At 40.4% G+C, this 26,717-nt stretch overlaps 1 protein-coding gene across 16 annotated transcripts in view; it reads right to left on the bottom strand.

Moving 5' to 3' along the window:
* Positions 1–26,717, bottom strand: part of EPB41L3 (erythrocyte membrane protein band 4.1 like 3) — a 136,109-nt gene that overhangs the window by 11,243 nt on the left and 98,149 nt on the right. For 9 of the 16 annotated variants that reach the window (XM_059858488.1, XM_059858480.1, XM_059858585.1 and 6 more), the window contains exons 6-16: positions 25,362–25,437; positions 23,609–23,827; positions 23,208–23,295; positions 19,574–19,726; positions 17,435–17,532; positions 15,935–16,110; positions 13,611–13,831; positions 5,470–5,523; positions 3,571–3,606; positions 3,338–3,403; positions 2,671–2,862 (exon numbers count right to left, since the gene is read on the bottom strand). In XM_059858488.1, coding sequence (XP_059714471.1) covers positions 2,671–2,862; positions 3,338–3,403; positions 3,571–3,606; positions 5,470–5,523; positions 13,611–13,831; positions 15,935–16,110; positions 17,435–17,532; positions 19,574–19,726; positions 23,208–23,295; positions 23,609–23,827; positions 25,362–25,437 — 1,379 coding nt within the window. The remainder of the gene's footprint in view (positions 1–2,670; positions 2,863–3,337; positions 3,404–3,570; positions 3,607–5,469; positions 5,524–13,610; positions 13,832–15,934; positions 16,111–17,434; positions 17,533–19,573; positions 19,727–23,207; positions 23,296–23,608; positions 23,828–25,361; positions 25,438–26,717) is intronic. The other 7 variants (XM_059858512.1, XM_059858556.1, XM_059858530.1 and 4 more) reach the window with 5 other exon arrangements.

The following is a 26,717-nucleotide window of genomic DNA, read 5'->3' as shown; positions in this document are numbered from 1 at the left end:
CCTCACTTTTATCCCATCAGCACCTTCCCAGAGCTATGAGAATAGTATCTCTCTGTCTTGGACAACTGGGAAAATGTTAAATGTAGGGAAGACTCAATTTCCCAAGGCTTTTGAGCCCACCTTCTGGGTTGGCCACTGTTGTCATTTGGCCAGAGAAAGTAAGTCCCTGCAGAGCAAAATGGGTTCCTTGCCAAACCCTTTCTAGTGACTTCACTAAATACTGTCCTCAAAGATATGCCAATGGAAGTCCTATGACTGGCATGATAAAAGGATACATATATTTAAGAGGAAAGATAGAAATTTAAAGAGAAATACGAAACTAGAAAGGGATAAATGGTTCAACTCCCTGACTGTGAGGAGATGCACAACTCCTTTATTCGTAAAGTGTTTGTTTCATCCAATTCAGGTCAGATAAACATTATCAAGGACTTTGTCAAAATGATGGCTTTCATGTTCTATAGCTATCTGGCTACCATCATGGAAGACATTTAAAACTATATTTTTCATTACTAAGGAAAACCAAATTATTTCCCCATCTGTTCTAAGAAACCAAGCAGTGACCAGTGGCTTGAAGTCACACTGACCAAACACTCAGGTGCCATGTGCTCGAAGATCACATTTTGAAAAGACCTACTTTCTCTTTAGTTCTTGCTTTATTATAAAAGGAGCTACAGGTAACAGCACTGAACGTATTTTTGAAGTGGATAATGTGTAACTTTGACTAGCTGAAGGCAAAACACTATCTTGACTGCCTCTGCATTTCTTAGTAGACATCAAGGTGCTGATTTTGAGCTATGGATGGCTTCAGCTTTTTCCTGAAAAAATCCCCTCTCATCAGGACATGTGAACTGAAACCATCTCACTTACTGGGACCAAAGGAATGGCCAGGTGTTATCTACAGCAGAAGTCGCCTCAGAGTTAGGCTCTGATAGCTCAAGTCTGCTCTTAACTTTCCACAGAAATACTTTCATTTGGATGAGGTTCTGTGAAACAGATGTGTTACTTAGATGCATGTATAATTCTTGCCCTTTACCTTTCCAAATGAATGGTTAAATTCAGATGTGTTTCCTCAGGGTGAAGCCTACAGAGCTCTGTAATACTTTGATACTGCTTGTATGTTTTAATTAAAACTGTTTATTACATTCCTAAAGTAATAAAGATATTAAACAAACAGGGTGGTGCTAAGTTTGCTTCCCCTGCAATCCTCTGATTCAGGCTTAGCTAGCCACCCTTTCCAACAGTTCCTTACATCTTTATTATGATAAATGCATCCTGTTCATTGTACTTACACTTTTAATTTTTAGGAGGATAAACCTTTATTTTTAACTACAATCAAACCAACCTGTTTGTAGGGTCTGTTATGATTCCTGAACAAGGCAGTAGGAGCAAAACTAAAACTCCTCTGTGTTCCCCTCAAAAGGGGAGCTTTGAGCACACTGCCTGCTTTTTTACATATTTAATCCAACTTGAATGCCACAGTAATGCACATCTGGTGCCAGCATCAGCCACTGGCTATAATGTGGGAGAGGAGGAGGTGAGACCCCCTTCCTTGGCAATATTCCTTTCCCTGTGAGGAGACGCTGACACTTGCTACCTGCATGCCCCCAGGGATGCCCTTCCCCAGAGTTATGGGTCTGCAACACCAGCCTCTGAGGTGAGAAAGCAGAACACTCAATTTACACTTTCCAGACAATTTTTACTAAGTTGCCTACAACATTACATCAGTGCTGTGGGCAAAGAAAAAAATCTCATGACCTTTTATTGGTTTCTAATGCTAAAATTTCTAAAACAGAGAGGAACCCATAAAGATAATTCCTGTGAGACAGAAACCAGATATCCATTGATAATAGAATTAAAAAAAAAAAAACCTTTCAGGCAGACCACACAAGCTTATTTCTTTCTGCTCCACTGGACCTAAGCCAAGACACTGCACTATGTATTTTATTGCAACACAAATGTTGCCTTGCTACCCCTACATGTCCTTATCCACCTACAGATCAAATAAACACCAGCTTTTAAATTGGCAAGTTTCTCACAAGCACTTCAAGACTGCATAGTGAGCAAGATTTTTTTCACACACACACTGCAGGAAAATGCAGATACTTAGCAATCTGCATTGGGTCTTCAATGATAGTATCCAGCAGACTGCAGCAACCATCAGGCTCCTTATGGAACTGGACAAGAAGGTCTAATTATCATCATTATTACTTCCCTGTTTTCAGAGACTGAGAGTTCTGCCCTTTGTTCTGTATTTTCTTTTCAAGCTTGGCACCATAGCCCCCACCTGCCTCACTACACCCCTTCTCCCAACCAGTCACCATTGTTTAAATTTTCTCTCCATCACTTTCATGGTTTCTTTCACACATGGATGGATTTCCTCAAGCTCACCGAACCTGTAACAACGCCTGTATTTTGCACCCTCAGAGAGACCCAGTTCTGCCACACGGCTTCCAGTGAATTTAATTCTCTCTATACACATATATTTATATATGTATATATTTATGGTATCTGCTCTTCCTCCCATCTTTGCTGCTAGAGCCTGCGTCCTGAGGAAAGGGAGTGCCTGCAAGCAGGGATTGGCCTCTAAATACGGCCTCTAATCAAGTGAGAGCTGCTATAAGTAAAAATGCATAGACAAATACATAATGAAGCCTTTCAGCTCACGCTGACCTCTTCAGGCACTAGTGGTTCAATCATAGGAGCATCCTCCTGCCTTGCTGCAAGCCGAACGGGAGATGTGGAAAGCCTCTTCTCCCACTCATTAGACACAGTCGTTTCTGTGGAGGTTTCCAAGAAGGTGCGTTTCAACTCGCTTATATTGGTCTGATGTTTCATCAGATCTTCCTGGGTTTTGTCTAGATCCTAGACAGTTTTAAAAGAATAGAGCAGTTTGTGATACATCCTAAGCCAACCACACTTTAGAGCCAAAACACACAACTTGGTTAGTATAGAGGGAAGTAACAGCTCAGGGAGCCGGGGAGCACAGCACTAACACAACACTCTGTGAAAATGTGGCATTTTGAAAGAGAACAGCACAGCATATCTCGTACAAGTGAGTCTAAATACACTCTTGGAGAGCCTATCCATATCGCTACAATTTGCACCTGATAAAGAGGCTCCAAACAAACATACATATGCGCGTGGAGGCACACACATATAGGCACACGCATATATCGATATTGATAGTACAAGTTAGAGGAGTCATCATAATCTGAGAGAAGAAATAATCTATTAGCAGGTGGGAGTACACAGTTCATGCATCATAGTGCAGATCCACAGTTTACCACTAAAACTAACACACATGTACGTACATGCACTGGTATATACCAATACCAACCTCTAACATAAGATTACTATGTTTGACATACACATTTTCACCCTGTATTCGCTTAATCAGACTATTCTGAAAGAAGTGAAAAAGAAAGGGAAAAGTAAGGGACACAGTATTGAAAGGATACAAAATGCTGTTTCTACACATTTCTTCACAGAGAACCGACAGTAACATGCTGAAAGAGGCGAACACCTCCAACATTGATACCTGAGCAACATCTAGACCTTTTCTTTCTGTACCTGTGCCTTTAGATCTCCGTCCTCCTCTTGATCCGACTGCCAGCATGAGAAAGATTGGAAAACAGCACCTTACCCACTTGTACGAATGAAGGCTTTATGAACATTGGTGAGAGGTACGCACTGGGTTAAAATCCCATTTTCTCCTCATTAAGGAGAAGGAGTAGACACACTGGCTTTGCACGGTTTTCCTAACTCAGAGCAAACGTCCGCTTCTCAAATTTGTATTTTGTTATTAAAGGGGTGGTAAACATCTTCCTTTTATAAATATTGCTACACTCCACATTCATAAATCTCCTAATTTATGGAGCAGCAGTTGCACCTTCTCACCAAGGTCACAGCTGGTCTAGGACGGAACAGCAACAGCAAATGCTTTGTAATTCTGTAATCCCAGAATTTACACATAGGACATAATCTGGGCCACAAGCAAAGCTTAGCATAAACTCACCATGGGCAAACTTGCAACACTTTCTACAGAAAGAAGCACATTTTATCTGCTTAAAATGCTATTTCCCTAACCACAGTACCTTTCTGTAGTTCTGTAATTTTGTATCATATTTAGCCTGTATATATTCTTTCAGGACCTATCATCTGGAATGGCACACACATCCACTTCGGTGCACATTTTCAAAAGCAACACCATAAGGACTGCCCCAGCAGCCCTGTTTCCAAGGGTGCAATTTTCAGGTGGCAGATATACCACGCATTTTGAAAATCAGGTATGCATATCCAACTGATATGTGCTATATCTTCTCCTCTAAATAAAGATGGCAACTAGGAATATTAACACGCATTTTTGAGTAATAAACTGAACATTTAAAATGCCACAATTTTATGACTATGTTTTACTTTCTGTAGTGCTCAAGGCCTATGAGTGGAAGAAGCACTTCAAAGCATTTTGTACTTCTGACTCATCTCAATAGACTTTATGTTGTTGCACTGTTTGAATTCTTTTAATGCCCATGCTGCTATTTTATTGTTAATTTTTCATATAGTCCTAATTAGACAAATGACTCATGGGAAAATCTGTTGATTACTTTACAACTCCGTTCAAATTTATTCTATTTACAGCCGAGGCTGAATCGTCCTGACGTGTCATACAAAAAATTTTTCCTTGAAGATAATTTTAACAGTCTCAAATATTAATGAGATCCTTCTGAAAACCTAGAGTAGTATTTGTGGTAAGACTCTGTCTTCTAGCAGATGTCAGATGAAATTCAGCTCATGTTTGCAGCTGCAACCATATTAATTATGAAAGCATTATATGCACTTCAGTGAAGTCACATAAGGTTGAATTTGCCTGCACAGTCTATGTACCATGTTGTGGATATGAGGCTTCTTCGTGTAAGGAAAATATAAACATTTTACATTTCTCCTTTGAAAAGAACACCTGGACTAGTAGTGGCCATATGTGAAGATCACATACGAAGGCCCTATGTGAAATTACATTAAAGAAAAAACTTACATATTTAAAATATGAGAATATTCAGTAAATTTGGAAACAGCTTTCTGTTGTCTTTTCCCCACTCTCCCACTCAGGCTTCAGATTATAAGAGCAAACAAGCAAACAAAAAACCCCAGGGCACGATCTGGCCAGCAAAACCCTCCAGGTGGGCAGCACTGGTGCAGGTGACACTGCCACTTCCCCACTAACCGCACAACGCAGAGGCCTTGCAGCTTCCACACCAAACTCAGAAATAAGAGGAGCCCATAGGGAGCACTGGAAACTCAACTGTCCTGGCAAAGCTCTCCCGCTTGCAGGCACGCACATGCACACGCGCGCAGGGAGGGACCCTGGGCTGCCGTAGCGGACATGCGGTCTAGCCCCCAGGCCCAGGGTCGGGAAGAGACGAGGCCAAACGCTCTCCCCTGCCATAGCTGGGTGCTGGCGACTGTACAAACCTCGGTGGCAGTGGTCTCACCATCAGCCGCAGTATCCGTCTGCTCACTGTCAGTCTATTGGGTTAGACAAGTACCCGGTCCCGAGAGGAAGGCAGGAATAAAGAATAAACCCAGCTCATCAGTACACGCGGCTCACACGGGGAGCTGTTAAACTCAACATCCCTGTGAACTGCATTAGCATTGCTTTTCAAACCACGCACATGTCAAAGAAGCAAAATAAAAATGCTATATTAGTAAACAGAACAGACTCAGAGGAAGACTTGAGGCGTACTGTACACAGTATATGGCTTTACTGGAACAAATTTATAAGCCAAACAAAACGTTACTGGAAAAGTGTTATTTGAATAGCAGATTTGTTTTTTTTCTTCCTTCAGAAAACCAGGTAGCTTAAAAAGAGAAGGGGGAAAAAAGCGACTAATATTTTCTAATTGAACTTTTTCTCCCACAATGATTTTTTACACAAAATTATTGAACTAATTTTTTGTTCTAGCCAATATGAAGTAGTGGTTAAATTTTTATCTGGAGGGGAAAAAGATAATTTAAAAAAACAACAACAACAAAAAAGCTACTTTAACAGTCATCTGACTTTCAGCCCCTCATTTGTACAGAGGTTATTCTTGTCTCCACATTTATACACCATGAGGCTGTCTGCATTACCAAGGAGTTCAAATAACCGTACCCCCAGCCCATCTACTGTCTGTCTGTGGAGTAATGGTAAGGCTCAGATCCCTCTCGGTTCCAATAAAGAGCAGCTGATAATTGTTAATGATAGTAAAATGAAAGAAAACTGCCATCAAAAGAAGAAAAAAATACTTCTCATTCCATTTAAGAGTATGGATGAAAGCAGGAGAAAAACAAAAGTAACTCCCCCCACCCCCCAAACACTTACTAGGTATGAGTGATAAAAATGAAACAAAGCACAGCATTGCACAGACTGATCTATCCCTGCTTTGCATGAAGAACATTTTAGTGGAGAGCACAAGTGTCAAGATTAAGAGAGAGTGGAGTGGAGGTTACTACAGACTGAGAAAAGAGTTCAAAAAACTACTCTGATGTCAGGTAAGCATATGGAAAACTAGAAGTAAAGTGCACCCTACTGCCCCAGACTGGCCCATCCAAGTTGTTTTGATAGCAGTGAAAGCTCTGGTTTCCATTTGTGATTTTTCTGTGGTCCTTAGACAGTAACCCAGGCAGGCAATTTAAAGCCAAGACAACACATCTCATCCTCCAATCCCATCAACAGGAACAAGAACAAAAGAGCAACTTACTGGTGGATGGAGTATCAATCTTAGCATTGCATTTCCTCCAATTTTTTGTAATTTTCTGACAACTCCATTGTTTTGTAAGACAATGTTTTGATTTTTTTTCCATAGCTTTGTTTTTTATTCTTTGAAGAGCTTGTATTGTTTGTATGACAGACAAGAATAAACAAGCATTTTGCACTACTTGCTAAGTGCATGAATGCAAGTTACATGAAATTTTTCAAGTCATGACCACTGTTGAGACAGACCACATTTATTTTTAAATGGAAGTGTAATGTCAAAGCAGTCTATTAGGCTGGTCCAATTGCTTTCACTAAAGTGCTAGAAAATTGTTTCTTTATTAACAAAGGATCTGTCTTTATAACATTATAGGCAATTGTAAAGGTATGGCAATAGAAAAAAAGTATGCATTGTCACTCCTGTTTACAAAAATAAAAAGAAACAAAGAGGAATTAATGCATCTAGGCATTTAAAAAGAATTAAAAATTGTGTCAAGGCACTCTAACACAAGTCTGGCATATAGGGTTCATTTTAGGAAATTGAAGTCAATAGAAAATTGGCTGCTAAGGTAAAAACACAGAAGTTGGTGAATTCCAAGGGGTGAGATTCTGTCTTTGACTGCATGGACTAATTCCAGATGCATAGCTCAAGAGAGAACAAGCTCAACAATGTAAGGCATTGGTTCAGGACACTGGCTGTAGTCTTCTGCATCTCTGTGTGCAATCTTTTGTGAATTGTGGGGGGCGGGAAACGTTCCTATTTCTTTTGCCATGAGTGGAATGACATACTAAGTAAAGCGTAAAGCTTGCTTTATTGCAACATCCATATCTGCTAATCAGCCAATCAACAGCCATGGTGTCGAAGTCAGCATCACTGAGTTACTTGAAATAAAGATCTGGGGTTATCACAGAGCAGGGAATGGTGAGCTAAGGCTGAGTAAGGCAGGTCTCCTCTGGAGTGAAGAGTAAGAAAGGCCAGGCTCAGCTCCAAGATGGGCTGAGGTACAGCTGAGGTGGGGTTGGCAGGCAGGCGAGGGCTGGAGCAGGACAGAGGCAGCTTCTCCTGACGTGCTGTGGCTGCACCTCTCCTACCTTGCGATGGTAATTGCTGTGATTTGTTTTGCCAATGTAATGCAGACATGCCCAAATTTAAAACATATTCACTTTCATGCAATATTTTGAACAAGAAATACCCCGTGGATTAGGCACAAGTCTGTGTTGTCTGCCAGGAAGCACTGCCAGAGTAATCATCCTCATAAAAGAGCGATACTAAAAAGCCTGTTTTAGATGTTTTTATGCTCAATACTTCCTAACTTTACTAACAAAAAGAAGCACTCATTTCTGAAAGAGGAACAGACTAATGTATTACATAAACACTGCCTCATTATTGCCTCTAGAGCTGGAAATATATTAATGCTGTTACTGCTATTAGATTAAGTGCAGAGCTAATGCAAATTAAGACCTAAATGCTGTCTCAAAATAAGGACAAGAAATAAGAGAGCAGCATTTTGGATGCCTTTTACCAGCAACTGTATACTATTTTTTAGATGTAAGGCATCACAGAGCCAAAAGCATTTAAAGACAATGTTTTTACAAGACAAATTGATGTGACTTTTGGCTTTCCATAAAAAGGAAATTAAATCCTGCACCAAGTCTTACAAAACCAACAGCAGCAGATGACAATGTTCAAGCTGGTTTATTGAAGAGGGCTACTGCAATGGACTATTGTCAAGTGGCCAAGGTGGCTTTTTACATGGCCAGCTGCTCTGTGATCATCTGATCTGGGCTTTCTTCTTTATATATAAAGCAAAACTGTACCTTTGCATTTGAAGTTGAAGAAGAAAACAGAAAATAAAGGAAAACCTGAACTCATTATTTTATTCTGTCAACAAAGAATAATCAGGCTCCTACAAAAACTGAAATGCCAGTTACTCTGTTCCTTAGGCAGATTCCTCTCCTGGATTTACCATCACATCCACAGTACCCAGAACCACTGCAGACTCCTACTGCAGCTGGTTCATCTGCCCGCGATGACCCTGGTGGCTTAAGGCATCAGTTTTGGCAGTGCTAATCTAATGCTGCAAATGTCAAGACAGCCCACATGGCATGCTCCTGCAACAGCTGCAGAACAGCTGTCCCAATCTGACCCCTCACTGATACGCTGGATTTAACCATGGGAAAACAATTTAATCTGCAGCAGAGATAGGATCAAGGCTGAAAATTGAGATCCAGGTTTTGCTGGACCAGAAAGCATTTTCTGGGGTTCAGCTACAGCTGATAGCCTTTTGCAAAAAGCTAAGTCTATCTGGACTTCAAACATACTGAAGTTGGTGAGGGTGCTCATCATTGTTAGGCAGCTAGTCATATAAATAAATGTAGATACATATTCATATATTTGGATCTTCAGTAATTATGTGGAAAATGATACTTAAAACCCACTATTTAGATAACTATCCTAACCCTAAAACTATTCTAAACTGATAGAGGCAAGAAAAAGCTCTTATCATTTAGTGCAAGTCACTTTAAATGAACTGACACACTTCAAGCCAAGCCTCTTCCACACAGTGTTGTGCCTAACCCTGGGCTCCGAGCTGTACTCCTAGCATGAGAAAAAAATAAAAAAGAAGAAAAAAAACCCAAAACAAAAAACAACAACCCCCAAACAAAAAAAAAATCCCTTCTAACATATCAGCACAGACAGAAATGAGGCTCTGAAAGTAGGACCACTATTGCAGCAATCTAACACTGGTTAGGACTGAAGCACTGAACACGAAAAAGAGTGTGTTCGATGCCGAGGTACACACCTCTTCCTCTGAACTGTCACTCAGGTCATTGGCAAGTGAGGCACTCAAGGAGGCCGCCTTGGGCTCCAGGTAGCAGAGGCACATAGCCAGAGGAAAGGAGAGAGTGAGGGCGTATGGCACTGAGAAAGAGGCAGAGAGCAGAAAGAAAAAAATGAAGAGGAAGCAAGGCACGAGGGAGGGGGAGCGGATGGGGAGGTAGTGCTGCACACTGGCAGGCAGGAGGTTGGTTTCGGAGAGGTTAGGGAGCGACAGGTAGCCATCGTCATCCAGGAGGGAAGGAAATGACTCTGGAAGTTGCAAGGAGAAGGAAAACAGGGTTCCGCCTTTGCCGGCTTTTTGCTTGTAGCCAAAAGCCACGTCTTGCTCGGCGGAGCAAACTCGCCCCTTTCTGTCAGAGTCTGGCTCCGACTCGCTGTGTTTTGGAGCGCTCTCTTTGGGGGCCTCACAGCCTAAGGACTTTGTCCGAGTGCTCTCCTTGCATCTCCTGCGAAGCTTTGCTGAAGATACATGGGGGCCAGGCTGAGAGGATGGCGAGGAGTGGTGGGAGTCAGTGTCAAGCAAAGATGGCTGGTGACAGAGAAAGGGCAGCAAACAAGGCGCAAAAGCAAAAGGACAAAAAGAAAACTGTAATTAGTTTATTTTCTTCCGTGATGATAAATAATATATATTATATATTTAAAATTATAAACAGTATTTTAACACCACAGCTTTCCACTGAATCGAACGGTGCATGTTCCCATGCCACACACCACAGTAATGTATTAGCCAATCACGCTTCCAGCTTACAAAAGGCAACTTCTTGATTCAACATTTGTCTAGTCCTCTGCAGCACAGGATTTACATAAAAGCCTCCGTGGCCACATGGGAAGTTTCAGGTGTTGCCAATTTCCACTTACTGCAAGATCGGTTTCTGATCATAAAGAGTTTTCAAACATGAAGTATATGGAGAGCAACAAAGAAGGAAACATATTTCTAATATCAGCACTACTTGTGACAGCATTCTTGCAGTCAGGAGGAGACTTGATGGGGGCCAAATGCTTCCCCCATCTATGCCTTGGACAACCTCAGCAGTAATAATTAAAACTCCAAGGACTTTCAATTCCTTGATATCAATATTTAAAAAAAAATCTAGGCCATAAACCAAATTAAAGCACATTGTTGTTTGGTGGGGGGAGCAGAAATTCATTCATCAATGACCCTGATGGAAAAAAAACTGCTCAACAGATATGCCAGCAGCCAGTTCCTCAGCATGGCTCCCACCACTGGCCCCTGATGGGCATCCCCAGAGCCCCGTCCTCACCTCTGCTCATTGTGAGCCCGAGCAGGCAGTGCTGGGGGCTCAGCCCCTCCCAGCCACGCACCCTGCCAGCCCCTCCATGCTGCCATCTCTTCGGCCGTACACTGAAAGAAGGGAGCTGAGACTTGTGGCTCAGCAGACCCCAAAATCCCTCACTGGGGATCTGAAGGGGGGCTGGCTAGAGAGAAGTCCTCGCCCCACACAGCCACATCTTCTCATAACCAAAATAGTTGCCTTTACCCACAGTGAAGAGGCAAAAATGCCCCTGATGCTTTTTCTACAAGTTTTACCACAATGCCAAGAATACTGGCTAGCAACAAGCAGGATTTGCTTTGATATGCCATTTGTAGGGCATTCAACTGGTCTTTCAGGTCATTTGAGGTCAAAAAATTGGTAGGAGGTGAGAGGTGATTCAGTGGAAATAGTGACTGTCATTTCACATGCTCCCTGCAAGCAGACACCACTGCTCTTTAAAAAGACAAAAACCACTGTCATCACCAAAATGTACACCCAGTACAACGCATCTGCCACAACGCTGATGGAGCCAAGATGTTTTGGCCAAAATCCACCAAGTGAACGTAGCTGAAGTGGCCCACTGGATCCATGACCAAATCCTAAGTGCCTGAGCTGCTCCATCCGTACTACATCTCCCCAGGGAGTTATAATAGCCATTTCACTTTCACTCCAGGCTCCCAAAAGCAAAATTACTTAAAGACCACAATAGCATCTGCCTCCTGTTCAAGCTGGCATTGAACTGGAGGCAAAAAGCAGATCCAAGTTTTAGACACAGATTGCTACTAAGCCCGACCGTTACCAGGTATATGAATGGTAGGAATGGGACACAAGCAAAGTAATTACATGGAAGAACTCCCTTCCTTCCTTTTTCACATCTCCCTTTCTCTCTTCTCTGACAATTTATCAATTAAAGGACTCTGTACTCCCAAACTAAGCAATCAGAACCAAGCCTAGCTTCAAACCACTTATAAATGTCTTTATGGGTAGTAAGACATTATGTTTTTAATGTAGTAAGATCAAGTCAAAACTTAATGCTGATGGGCTCACAGGTTTTTGTGTGAGCTAAATACACACACAACTTCTCTTTACTGTAAAGACAAAAATCCAAAGAAAATGTATTTTTTTCTAATTGAGACTATTCACTTGCTAACATCTTTACAGTGTTAATATTTAGAATAACTTCTGGTACTTCAATACACATGGATAAAACTAAGGCAAAATGTCTTAATGGAAAACATACCTAAAACATTTATATGCCCTTAAAAGGGATTTGATTTTGAGCTTGTATTGTGTTTCTTGAGACATTCTCTTTATGATGACAGAGAAATCTGTTAGCAGGTCCATGTGGAAGCAGGACTGAGATCTCTGCAGGATTACAGAACTGAAACTCTATTTATGATGTTTTAAAATGAACTCATCTCTTGAGTGGAGGTAAAAATCAATCATTTGTGCATACATAAGTTCCATCAAATTAGTGCCCTAAAATATCTCTGAGTATTTCTAGCCATATAAAAGGAACAGCTAGATGATTTTCAAAATGCAACTGACCCCTCCATTGACTTAAATTAACAAACACTTCGAACAGAACTAGCTTCTTTTGAGTGTTTTCTACATATTTTATTTTCATCATTCTTTCTCCACGTGGAAGCTAATGGAGTTTCAAGAAGACTCCAGTTAAATTTTGTAGAGATTATCTTTTAAATGCTACAATATGGCACACACTTTCAAAAAAAAACTTTCTCATTTGCAGTTTTCAGTAACTCAATTTGTTTTTGGTTTTCAGTACCTTAACTGCAACTCTTTTTGAGGACTTGATCCTTTCATTATGTAGTTCATTGTGGCCTTCTATGATAAATACAGGTTCTAACATGTGCATACTTGACAGTTCTGTGGATATAAATATATGTATCAAGGTTTTTCTTCCTAAAAGATGAGGGTAAGCCTTACTTGTTTAGCAAGTGCATTCCACAGTACACTTTCTGAATGTTATTCTACCGTATTGCTCTTCACTGTCAATCTCTATTTACTATTTCCTCCATCCTTCTGTTTGGTTTACCCTGTTTTAATATCTCAGTAGATATTACGCACAAGCATGTGTGTATGTCTGTGTGGTGGTGGTGGTGGGATTGAAGATGATGAGGGATGACTCAAATTTAACAGTTGATAAGAGACCCATCAATAAAAATTGCTTTCTTCAATAAAAACTTCAAACAAGTGAAGCAAATGCTTTTGTATGCCAGAAAAAAATTGCTTATAACAGCAGATTAATATCCAGAAGTTAATAGAGAAAAAATGCCTACTGAAATTCATGCAAGGAAACAGTGTTATGAAAAGTATAAGAGGAACAGTTTAAAGCACAGAGCTACATACAAGAATACAGAACTATTTTGTTGCCTTGTCAAAATAAAAAACCAGGATGGCCATACTAAAGTCAAAATAAGACTGAAAACCAGAAGAACAAACATGCACCACCAGGCTACTTCTGGGCATTTCCTAAAGAGCTGTTGACTGCTGTGTGAAAAACATCATTCTGACTGTTAAACATATTTCAAAAAAAAGTCCAAGGCAGGAACTAACCTTTACAACATCATATGAAAACTGAAAGGACTACAAAAACACTGATTCGAGACATGTATATACACATAGTATATTTCCTTTCACAGAACTAGTTTTATTTCCTCTCTCTCCCCTTCCCTAGAAATTCTGTGTTTCTCCAAGCACTCTCAAGGCAGCCCTGTTTAATACAAAACCCTGAAAATTCTACCTTGGTGTCATGGCGTATTGCTGAAATCGGGGTGACTTCCTCTGCTCTCTTCTTTTTGCCCTCTTCATCATCTTTGTCCTCTTCTGTCTTTTTCTCTGGAGTCACAGTGGTTATCAAGTTGGTCTGAGAGATGCCCTTTGTTGTGGCGTACTGGCCAGTACCAACCTCTGCAGCAGACACAGAATCCTTCATGTACATTTCATGGTTTTCATTCACTGATGCTAAAAGCAAATATTTAAAGAAGGAAAATCTGAAATAGCTTTTGCTGAGAAGCTGCATAAAATTAAAAAAGCTGGTTTAGAAAAACATTTGAGATAACACTGAAAACACAACTATGTCATGCTTCAGGAAACCAGAAGCATGTGCATACATTTAAATAAACTGTTTACTTGAAGCTCATAGCTTTTATATGCATATAGATATATTATGGATGTGTATACACACATTACTGTAGCTAATGTGTGCATTACACAGTTGTTAAATGTTAGCAAGCCGTTAAAATTACTACTGTAGTAAAACACTGCATAAAAAAAAAGCAATGCATTGCCACAGTTATCAGGCAGGAAACATAAGGAGAACCAGCTATGACATCAGCCATGGGGGTGGAAGAGATGTTTTTTTTAAAAATCTGTCAGAATATAAAAATGCAGATCAAATGCAGATTTAGTAACATGCTGCATTACAGTAAATGACAGTATTGATATAACACAGGCAAAATACTTGAGAAAAAGAAAATGTGATCCTTGTATTATTGAGTACTAAAGTCTGCCAGTTAGGTGAGCTCATCATCCTAAAAAATTCTGTGAAGTGATGACATTCAGTTCAGTGGACCCAACCAGAATATTTTAGGATGCAAGTGCTCAAAAATTAATCAGATTTAAATATATAAAAGTTATTTTGAAAGAAATAGTACCCTTACAGATAGAATGTAATCAAAACTTTAACATATGCCCAGCCCCTGCTCTTGACTACTGGATAACTAATTTCTAAACCAATAGGATTATTCAAATTTATAAACTCACTTGCATCTGTAGCAAATGACAGAGTCTGGATCACAATGTAAGCACAATGCAGAATGTTACAGACACATCTGCATTATAGTAACAATGCTAGCAAAGACATCATAAGCATTGATTTAAAAAACCTTTTTCCCCCATCATCACTTAGGCAAATTAACATCATAAAAACCTTGCAGAGTCTAACAAATGCTGGGTAAAGTGTCTCAGGAATCTTGTCTCTTGGGATTAAGTTTAGGAGGCAGGAGAAAGCAAAGGGAGTAGAGGGAGACATCTTGTTTAGATGTTACAAACAAAATAATGCAGAAGGATAATTTCTACTTTGAAACACATGCACAGCAATCAGGTCACCAGTTGCCTGGTAACGAGAATGAAGCACATCAGAATTAGAATATTCCAAAATAATCAATGACAAGCAGCACCTTTAGAGGGAGAGAAAAAGGCTTGTCACATGTACTTTTAAATCAAAGCTTCTCCCCATCCCCACCACCAACTATACTCATTTCAATTCGTGATATTCTGCAAGAGAATCCACCTTTTTTTTAAATCTGTAATGAATCTGAGTTTAGTCTCAGTCTTTTTTTTCCTACAAAAATAAACTACAAAGCTACAGCCTCTTTTTACTTAACAGCTGACAACAGTAATAGCTGATGGAAGTAGCTGATACTCTGAACTACACACTGATTTAACCAAAGTCAGCAGCAGAACCCTGACCTCCATGAAGCAATGATAAAGAGAGGAAGGATGTACTATTAACCTATGTACGTTACTCTCCATTTCATAGCTTCGAAAATAATGTATGATAAAAGTCTCTTAGTACTCATGGGAGCAGGATGTGAGGTAATTGGAATCAAGTGTTATTACTCAAGGGAAAAAAGTATAATTTCTGGATTGTAACAAACCTAAGTGAAAAACCTACACAGAAGAAAATCACAGATTCAACAAAAACCCAGACAGTCACTCATGCAAACCCTGAAAAAGTGTTAAAGCCTGACATTCTCGGGCAGGCAGGTCCATCCCTTCCTCCCCCAAATCAGGGAAGCAGATATGAGGCCAAGGACGGAGGCTCAGTGAAGAGTGTGCTCCAAAGGACATCCTCCAGCCAAACCCTTGGAAAGGACCACAGCGGTACATTCAGCACGGAATTTCTCTGCATCCTCCTCCTCTACCCCTGCAGCGAACCTGCAGGTACTCACAGCCTGTGCTCAGCCAGATCTCAAGGAGAGGAGATGATGAGGTCTACACCTAATCTAAAGCAGTGACCACTGTGATGATAATGTTCAATAAGGCCAGTTGAGAGGACCTTACCCCCGTCTAAGCTGCGGGACATGGTGTAACGTTTACTAGAGGAGCGCTCAAAGTAAGGCGCAGGACGGTCTATGAGCGCGCTGGCTCTTCTCGTCTGCGCCTGCGTCCGGCCGCTGTAGCGAAACTTGGAGCCCAGCGTGAGGAACTTCTTTGGAGGTGCTTCTGGCAGCAGGAGCCTAAAACACACCAAGCAGCGCACCTGTTATTCCCTCTCCTCCAAAATCAGTCCACGGTTTCTGCAGAGGAGAGAAGACGACTGCTGGGTATCACTCTCCATCATAACCTGTGCCTCAGCGGTCTGTGGCTAAAAGGGAATCAAAGGATGCCCCTCATACAGCATGAAAAAACCACTTAGCCAAAGCATTTGAAGATCTGAGTTCTTCCAAATGGGCAAGAATCACTCAGTTCCTTCATGCTTGAAAATCAAATTTACTATTTTCTGATTACCAAAACTAAAAAGAAGGTGTTCCTTGTACCAGAGGCCATGACTGGGCTGAAAGGCAGATATATCTCTTCAAATTTAACATGGTGATGTTATGCTGAGGACAGGGCCAGAACTGATTTCCAGTGAATGACAGGCAGTATTCATTCACAGGGGTGTAGACATTTTTCAGGTTAGAGCTCTCCCACCCTCTGTAATTTGGGAATGGCAGCTGGCTAAAGAAGCCATTCTCCTGCTATGGAGTCCATGCTTCAGACATTTATTTTTCAATACCCCAAAAATGCACACTCCATTTCTCTTTAGATCTTTTGCTGCTAAGACTGCATTTCATATGAATGTACAGACAGCCTGAACCAACAGTTTTAAGAAAGGAGGGAAATTCTTCAGTACTCCCAAACATTCCCCAGAGAGGGTTCTTAAGCACTGGACACCCTTTCAAACTGTTGAAAATCTCACCCTTTTGGGTTTCCCTTTTAAAGTATCTGTTTAGTGACTATCTTAGCACAAACTAATTACAGCACTTATTTCACTATTCCACATTTTTCTCCGTTCTTCCTAGAAGTCAAAAAAATAGCTGCAAAACTCGTTAGTAATCCAAAAATTACAGTTATGGGTCGAGTATTCTGGGTGACCAAAAAAACCTATGACCTACTACTGTCTGTACTTTCATACATAATTTAAAAAAATTCTTCTTTTTTAAGCTCTTACCCACATCCCCCAGCAATCTTCCATATAAGTTGCTCTCTCTATGCAAGCTTATATGCAGTAGTGCAGCAGAGTCCTTCATGTCTTTAATTATAGCAGTTGATAATATTGTGGCACAGATAAAGTAAAGTGATTAATTAGGACCATATGGTGATTTTAAGCACTATCTATCTGAAATAATAATTCGGGTGCAACATCTCAAATTTTGAAAGAGCAATTATGTTCCTTTATCTGCTCAGAGGTACCTCATGATCAAAAAGACAACTTGAATTGAAAGGTTTTGTTTCTGCTGACAAAATTGATATTTTCTGTTGCGTTTTACATCACACCTTTAGGAAAAGAAATCCACATACCTGAAAAATGTATGGTGTTCAACACACACTTTCCATAAGCGCTTTGCAGCACGATGATTTGGCAACTTAAACCCAATAGTGCTTTCAAACTGCTCAAACTAGGTAGGAAAAAAGAATAAGTATGTTTTTGATGCTGAGCATCTCTTTTTAGACAGTGTACACAGGTTCATCTTCATTTCCTCTGTCTGTATCACCTCATTGCAAGGGCGAATGTATATGCCCATGTACATAACCAAATATATCTATATTCTACAGAAAGAATTCTGGGAAAGAAGCTGCAAATGATAATCTATGGCAACCTCTGAGGATCATTTTTGGGGGGAAACACTAGTAATGAGCAATCTTATGGTGACAGTGATGTTTTATACCCTATAGTAACAAAGAGATCAGTTAAGACTTGGGTGACTTCTGAAAAAACATCATTCAAGTGTTTTACCCTGTTGATTTAATTTTACTAGTCAGAACTACAGTGGGAAGCCTGGTAATAGCTGGAGGTGAGCAATAGTCCTTAGGGACTGATTTGGTCTCACACAGCCTTAGATTAAGGATATTTACAGAGAAAGTACTGCCGTTAGTAAATCACAGTGGTTAGAGCTAATACATCTGAGGAGGATGAGGCAAGACAGGTAATTGAAAAGAGTTGTCCAGAGATAAAAACAGCCCTCTTTAGATTGTGCTGCAAATTTATATATTTCAGATGCAGAAGCTGTGCCAGCTATATCTGCTGTAACATGTTGATGGCTACATGCAGATAGCTGAGTAGGTAAAACAGAGTTGCTGTGATAGGGGAAAGACAGACAGAAAGGCGCTTGCAAGGAAGTCTGGATCCCTATGGAAGCTGACAGGGAAATAAGACAGGAAACAACAAACTAATAAAGATGATGTGGGTTAGTGAATCACATTATCATCAAATGTAATTTGGACAGAGGCTGCATTGATTATGGAACTATGGAACTATTTTACACATGGAACTGTGGCCTGGTCACAGGATACTCTGTACCAAGACCAGCAGAGGGTAGCAGTGGTGCAGAGCTTTGGTGCAGGCATTGGGAATGCCAATGACTATTTGTTTGGGTTCTTAAAATCAAATGGAAGGCTAGAAATTTAGTTACTAAAACTGTCTTTGCTGAGGGGCAGGAGACGTAGGTTTGTGGATTTTGGTTTAGGACTCTAAAGGCTCAGGCTCAGGGGTGGGGAGCCCCAGCAAGTTTCCCAGATCAATTATGAAGTCAGTCCCAGAGACACTGGCTGCACTAAGGGAGAAATGCCAGTCCTCATCTAAGTGATTTCGGTCCCGCTACACAGCTCCACACTCTAAATGGATATGGGGATTTCATCTATCACAGGCCAATTATTGTACCAGCATTTAAAATGGAAATCCTCCTTCACCTGCGATGATCCTGAATTTCTCAAGAGTTATCATCTTATAGGCCAGGTTGGATGGAGCTTTGGACAACCTGGTGTAGTGGATGCTGTCCATGCCCACGGTGGAGGGGCTGGAACTAGGCTGATCATTAAGGTCCCTTCCAACCCAAACCCTTCCACGATATCCATGATTTCTGGCATGCTCAGCCCATGAGGTCGGTATTTGCTTCGCATCCGGCTGAGCCACGAGAGGGCACTCACTGTACGAGGTTTCACATCCCCTTCTCCAGAGCCAGCACAGGAGCTCCTGCGGGCCTGGGAGGGCTAGTGTGTGCAGCTACCCAAAATGCTGTAAATGTACTGCTCTGGTGTGTTTATAAAGGTTGGTATGGCCTGTCTATATCTCTTAGTGGCTGAGATAAATGCCAGTTGCATGTACAATATGAGGGAGGATAACAAGCTCTCCATGAATAAGCAATATACTACTTAAATGCCCAAAGTATTCATAATATGGATGAGCTTTTTATGTGCAGATGGCCATATTTATTTCTTATATTAGGTCATGGATTTAAACAGAAAAACACCAAAGTTGTTTTTCACCTGTATCTTAAAGAGAGTGTGTACCTAACCTTTCCTAAGAAAATCAGCATAAATTAGGACATACAAATGGAGAGGAGTGTTAAAAGCTTATAAGACAAAACAAATCAACAAATCAGTAAAAATGTATGTTTTTTCAAGAGGCTCATCCGCTTAAGAGAACCAGGATGCCCTTACCTCCCCTGGTCGGATTTTGATGTAGAAGTTGTTCCTCTTGTAGGAAATTTTCAAAACCTTTGGCCAGGCAAATCTATTTATTCTGAGTCTGTCTCGATATATTAAGAGTCCACTTGCACAGACTCCTAGCATGATTTCCACTCCTTCGGAATCCTGAAACAGCAAGCAATGCACTTTGTTGAGTATTTCTATCCTTGCATCCTACAGAACTACAGATTCCTGCATCCTGTGTTTCTGTCTGAGCTACGTCTTTTTAATGCATCAGCTGTAGTGACCTGATTTCTGAGCGTTACTCTCCTCACTGAATGCATTCATGCAAATAATAGTAAGGTTGGGCAGGGTGAAGGAAACTGAGGGCTTCCAATGTTTCCTTATATTTAACAAAAACTCCAAAAGGAGGAGGAAAATTTTAAATGTCATTAAAAGAAATACATCAATCATATAGCAAAGCTTTATTAGCATAATAAGAAAGTGTCATTAGCATAAATACTAGATTGAAAGTAAGTATGACAGCATAAAAATTTACTTCTCCTGGTATCGGTATCACTCATCTCCATGACTAAGCCTTGTGAACCCTTAGATAAATTTTTCTTCTGTAATTTACTCACCTTTAGTAGGTGGCTTTAGTGGGTTTGCTAGTTTCTTTAATGCTCTTGTGCCTTTGCTCGGTATTTTCACTTTGAAATGCCCAGTGGGCATAAAGTTGGGCATTTGGACCAGAAAGGATTCTTTTTTGAAAGTGTGTGACTGTGACTGTGCTATAACCTATGTTTTCCAGGACGCTGTAGCTCAGACACAATAGCACTACAAAAGATTTGTCCACAATCTTATCAGAACATACCCATAAATATGTGGTTTTTTAAAAGAAAGAAATATAGATTTTTCCTTCCTTTGAAGTCTTCAAATAGTCTAAAACCAATCTTCACTATCTTCTATCACTGTTTTTTCATTTAGCTAAAGTACTAGTACTGATGGAAAAAAGAAGAATCCACTTCAAAGTACTGAGTTCTTCACAAAATGTTTTTAAATAACCTAAAGTCACAAAAACCTGATTGCAGAAACTGTGAAGATATCACCCTATGATAATCATGAAATGAGTTCACAATTTTCCTCCGGCTTTCCCAACCAGCCATCTTTTAGGCACTTGGTGAAAATCTGATTACATTTCAAGACCAATACAATGGCATGCATGGTCAGTCATGATGAAACAGCAGTGACACAGCTTGAAATGAAAAAAAAAAAGTTTTAAAATCACAACATAGAAATAGTGCCATGAAGTCACTCCAGTGTTAGAAAACACACCAATAGAGGACATATGTTCCAACAATGATGGTATCGCCACTTTTTCTAAACACAGCTCATGTGTGGTATCAGCATCAGGCACTACAGAAAAGACAAAGCTAATTTTTTTCAGTGTACTTCAGTTTCACTTTCCTAAGCAAAGAGCACTGAACACATTCTAAAATAAAAAGTCTCACTGCAGTAATCACACCGCCTGGTGAATGTCTGAAATGCAAGTGTGCTCATACATGGCACATTTATGCAGGTGCAAGGGGTTTCTTCTTTTTATACACTTTCTCAAAAATTGTTGAGAAATACCTTCTTCCCTTATCTCCATCTTCACCACAAATCTAAGTTTATTCAAGACTTCTGTTACTTGTTGGTGTCAGAGACTGTTTTCCAATATGCTACTTCTAGTGTAAAATGAAAGATTTTGGCTATTTTCAGGAGCCATGTGGTTACATGGGACAGGAACCTGTTAGCTGTAATGTGCAAGGCACATCCCTCCAGCTCTGCATACAGATGGGGTGGCCTTCCTCAGAATGGTGACAGCCCAGAGGACAAGTCTGTCTATTTGAACGTGTTTTTCATCACAGCCTTGCATTTGATAACTGAGAACTAGTTTTAATCCGAGCTGGTGAGTCCAACATCTGTCCAACACCGAAGATATTGGCATAACCTTAACAAATTGACATTTACATAGAGACATTTGCTGTGGCATGACTTCCAAAAGACATGCACAGAGATACTTGGTCCCTAGCCTGACATCATCAAATCTCACTGGCAGACTTAATTAAAACTAAACATGACTTCTCAAGCAGAGTCTACTTTTCCCACCTTCATTTCAGGTTTCAGGATGACTGTGGGGCTCCTTAACCCACAGACAGACACATCTTGGTTATCACCACAGCTTTTTAAAATAAAGAGCATCAGTTTGGAGAGAGATTAGCTTTTCTACTAAATTCTCTTGTTCTGAGTCTTTCAATATGAAAAAAAAAAAAAAAGAAGAGCAAACCATGATACTAATACTTTTTCAGAAAAGAATAAATAAAATTGTTATTTTATAATAACCCATCTTAAAATTCACAGCTTTTCTACAATATTCAGAAAAAATACTTAGATCTTAATGCTGTTATGTAAAATTTTCAGTAACAAAGCCTGTAACTTATTTAAAACAGTAACCCATTTAGCTGCTGGTTTTTGGACTTTTTGCATTGTGAAAAAAGCTATCAAGTGACATTTGCCAATCCATTTCTCTCTGCTTCAAATGTGCCTCAAGACAGTGTGTGTATCTGCAGGATACACGGAAGGCAGTGGCATCCCTCCTGGTAGATGTTGCCCATTGAGCTGTACACAGATTCTTCATTTTCAGTGAAGGCAATTAACAGAACACAAAAGATTGCCTTGAATTCTGTAACACACATGTACAGCTCCTATAAAATGCCCCAGGGACACAGTTGCAGGCTCTTTCAAAATCCAAGCTGCAAATTTATCTCAATTCTTGAAAGGAGCTGCTGCAGCAAAAACAAGGCTCACAATAATTTGACCTTTACAGAAAATGCGGTTCCCTCCACAGGGCAGGATTCTTTGGTTCCATACTCATTTGCCAAGAATGCTTGCTAACCTCAAAAATATTAAAATCCATTAGTCTTACTCTGAAGAGTGAAGAAAACAATAGTAATTATTTATTTGGGGAAAAATCCCTAAAACTAAAAATCCAACAATCAATACAAGAGACTCTCTCCAGCCACAGTAAGAATGACCATGTTTTATTCATAACTTAGCCTGCTGATGATTAGAGAAACTACTTGATCATGGGAGAATGTTTCCAGGAGAATTACTGCCCTCCCTGTCAACCGCAACAACCCCACTTCAGGAAAGAGACAAGCTGCTCTCTCCCCATTATCATCAATCTGATTAGGTTTCCAGCACAGCTAAATAATTGCTTTAAAGTCCTTTGCAGCATAAAAATGATCTGCTATCCAGTTAAGATAGCATGGTTGGCCTTACTAAACTGGAAAATGTAGCTGAATGAAAAAAAAATTCACCACTCTCTGGACAGCTTCTAAAATCCTCCCTCATCACCTCATCCACTCAGTATTTTCCTCAGGGATATCATTTGTTTAATCAACATGAAAGTTGAGGTGCAACATCTTTGAATCTATAGGATAAGTTATATTATGGTTACAAGCTATATTTATGCGTACTTCATGAGTCACCTTTCCTCATGTTGACACATGATTCATCCCACAAAATTCCTGTCTCAAAAATATAAGAAAAAATAAATCAGGGAGTCCATGCAGTCCAAGTACTATGCCACAAGAGACACGGCCAGTAGAACCAAAGTACATACCTTGGCATGATGGAGATCTACTCCATACATTGATAGTTTTTTGGCATTCTCCAGGAAATGCATCTCAGCTTCCGCAGGTGTCATTCCCCTGTGTAAAAGTAATCAGTTCTAGCATAAATACTAAGGAAACAGAATCCAAAAGAAAATCCAGCAGCTGGAAAACATTTTCAGCCTGTCAGAACTATAGTCATACCCCTTATGTAGCTGGTTACCTACTAGGGCCACAGCTCTAGTGCACACCCTGCTAACTCACATGCTGCAAAGCTCTCCTCTATCCAAAGACACGCAGAGGAGTCTCGCCAGAAAAATACTGAGCACACCACTGCAGAATTTAACATCTCCTGATGCACCAGGATGGTACCAGAAGCAGGCTGGAGCTCACTCTGATGCCCTGTCCTTACCTGTGGCTCTTGTGCAGCTCGATCACTTTGTCCTCCAGCTCCTTAGTGTGGTTTGGCGCAAAGCGGAATTCGCTGATGTAGTCGCTGCCGTACTCGTCGGGGTCGTAGTCGCCGAGCTCCGACTGCACGGTGTAGGAGCCCAGCAGGGCCAGCGTGACGAACGAGCAGGGCAGCCGGCCCGAAACGATGTCATCTCTCAGCTGCAGGCAGAGGTAGTACCTGCAAGGGAGCACCAAAGCATCTCACACAGGGCTCCTCCACCACTGCTCCCAAAGAAGCAACGCCCGAGCACTGGAAAGAGGCCTCGGTTCCAATAGGCATTTGCAAACAGCCAAGCCCAGAGATCTTCAGCCATTCACAAGGACAATATTAATTTTGTAAAAACAATCCCAGAACTCCCAAAACCCCAAGCTCTTGCCTAATTTATCAGTAGGAACACCTAATTTATCTTTATACAGCAGCATGGAGATCCCTAAATAAAGTTATTACTTTGTTTAGTGAGCTAGATGAAGAAATACCCATTAAACATACTAGATTTCTATCATAAATCACTTACATATAAAACTACCTGATAATTCTTTCAGGAGAAAAAAAAATTAAAACTCATATAGTGTTCACTTAAGAACAGCAGAACTCCAAGTCATTCAAAAAACATAAGCTGTCTCTTCAGCAATATGTTGTGCTTTCTCAAAAATACATTTAAACAGTAAGTGCTGTTAAAACCACAGAAATGTGCAGTGGAAGGTTTCACCAGATACGTGAAAACAGAAAAAAAAGTGAAGAGCATTGGTTTGGTGGTACAGGCAGCACTCCCAGGGGAAATTCAGGAGGGGGAAGAGGAATAAAGCAATCCTTTCCTTTGGAAGTCCTCTGTTCAATTGTGAACTCTTGGCACACTGTCTTTCTGCATAGTACCTACTAGGGGACCCTGATCAAGGCCAAATGCTTCATGCTACCTTAAAAGCACCAAGTAGTCCATAAAACACTGAAGGTTAAAAATATTCAAAGGTTGCCAAATGTTGCCACAGGCTGGGGAATAGTTTGCTAATGGCACGAAAACTCATCACGGATCAAAGCCTTTGTGCCTCCTTCCAAGGAGGAAATCAGGTGAGGTTTTGGGATTTTTTTGTTGTTGTGGTTGCAATGCGAATACAAAATCAAAGACTAGAGGTGTAGAGTGCAGAGCTGAGTGACTTGGAGAGGAGGGAGCAGCTATTAATTATCACCATATTCTCTATTCCGTGCACATCAATTGCTTACTTTGTCAAATGATACACAAAATTTGCATATGCATGCTTATTCTCATTGATCCTGGCTTCATCTGGGAAAGAGGTCATTTTTCCCTAAGTAGATGGTACACTGCTTGCTCTGTTTTGGATTTAGTATGGTCATGAAACCACAACATCATCTCACTTCTTTTCTTTCATAGTCATGATTTTACTTACAGGAATACCTTGGTACCACTGGCAAAAATGGGCATCCAGCATCTTTGTGAATATTATATTAAACTCAAAGGAATTTACACATTGAAAAATCTGGGGTTTAGGCTTAAACCACACAAAATACTTCATAACACAGAGGACAGACACTGTTCACACTTTTTTGTCCAAGTATTGCATATTTTCCATAAGCTCAAATGAAAAAGAGAGACAACTGGAACATAAAATATGTCTTTTCTTGTATAATTAGAGTGTAAGTGCTACCAGGAACAGCTTTCAAGCCACTTCTTAAAAGTATTTAATGTTTAAAACACCTGGTAATGTCCTCAGATAGCTGGGCAGGGTCTGGAGGGTAGAATTTCACATTAAATGCAAACTGCCAAGCACCACCTGGAAAAAAACATAGATTGACTGAAAGTACACTGCTAATGCAAACAGAGATGCTCATGCTATTCAATCACCAGCAGACTTAAAAATATCCCAGACAAGCAATTAATAAGAACAGGTTTTTTTTAATATTTTTCCCACACATCATACTGAAGATACTGCATTAGATCAGGTTTTAGCAGGATTTCCACTGAAGTGAGGACTCTGAGTGAGCAGTAATTTATTACTAATACTAAAAAAACCTCTCAGTCTGAGAACAAGGTTTATTCAAAGTAAGCACCACACAGTCTGTGCAAGTTTTAAAAACCAATAACCCAAAGCACAGAGACCACAAGCCAGAGTAAGAATGGGCTCTGGAATAGGGTGATGTGCTGAGGTCTAGCTGCCCAAATCAGCTCACAGCATCCTCTCAGAGTGCTGCTTTAGCACATAGCTCCTTTCTTCAGCAGACATAAATTATTGTGCAGACTGCAAGGACAAACAGAGAGTATGACTGCAAAAATACATAGCACTGGGGAATTCTTATTTAATTATTTCACTAAATTTAGTTGACCCATGGGATAGATACTGGTTTGTATCTCCAGAGTTGGCAAAATTATGTCTGGAGTGTTAGCTTTAAATGTTGTAAAAAAAATAATATCAAGACTTAAAAATAGAGTTGAGCATGGTAGGTAAATTTAGAAGCTGTTCTGAAAAAAAAGGGTTAGGTTACACTAGCACATGACTTGAATGCAAATGAAAAGCAATAACAAAACCCCAAGCCACACTGTTCTTACAAGCAACAAGGAAATTTTATCCCATGGGAGGTCCCATCCACTTTGGTTATCCACACATCTAATCTCAAACGTTCAAGGCCAGGCTGGATGGGGCTTTGAGCAACCTGGTTTAGTGGGAGGTGTCCCTGCCCAAGGCAGGGGGTGAAATTAGGTGATCTTTAAGGTCCCAACCAATCCAAACGATTCCATGAATGTGCAAGAAGAGTTTTGATGCTAACCATCAGAAGTTCAGCTCTTGGCAAGATTTTTGGAGTCCTTGATTCTAGGAACTTTTCCATTTTCTTGGGACATAAAAGATGGTGAGAGGAAGATCTGGCTGGCAGCAAGGATGGGGCATGATCCCAGGCAGAGAGCAGACCATCCCCAAGGTAGGAATGCAGCCAGAGGTGACGCATGGCTCCACAACAGACGGAAGGGGCCATGGCCTGTAAATCTATTCCTTGGCACAAAAAATAAATCAAACCTATGATAAAGCCTATCATAATGGCACATATGGCTAAGATAGAG

This window comes from Haemorhous mexicanus, chromosome 1, assembly GCF_027477595.1.
Source record: "Haemorhous mexicanus isolate bHaeMex1 chromosome 1, bHaeMex1.pri, whole genome shotgun sequence".
Taxonomy (NCBI): Eukaryota; Metazoa; Chordata; class Aves; order Passeriformes; family Fringillidae; genus Haemorhous; species Haemorhous mexicanus.
Note: the sequence above shows the minus strand (reverse complement) of the source record. Positions and strands in the feature narration are given on the sequence as shown.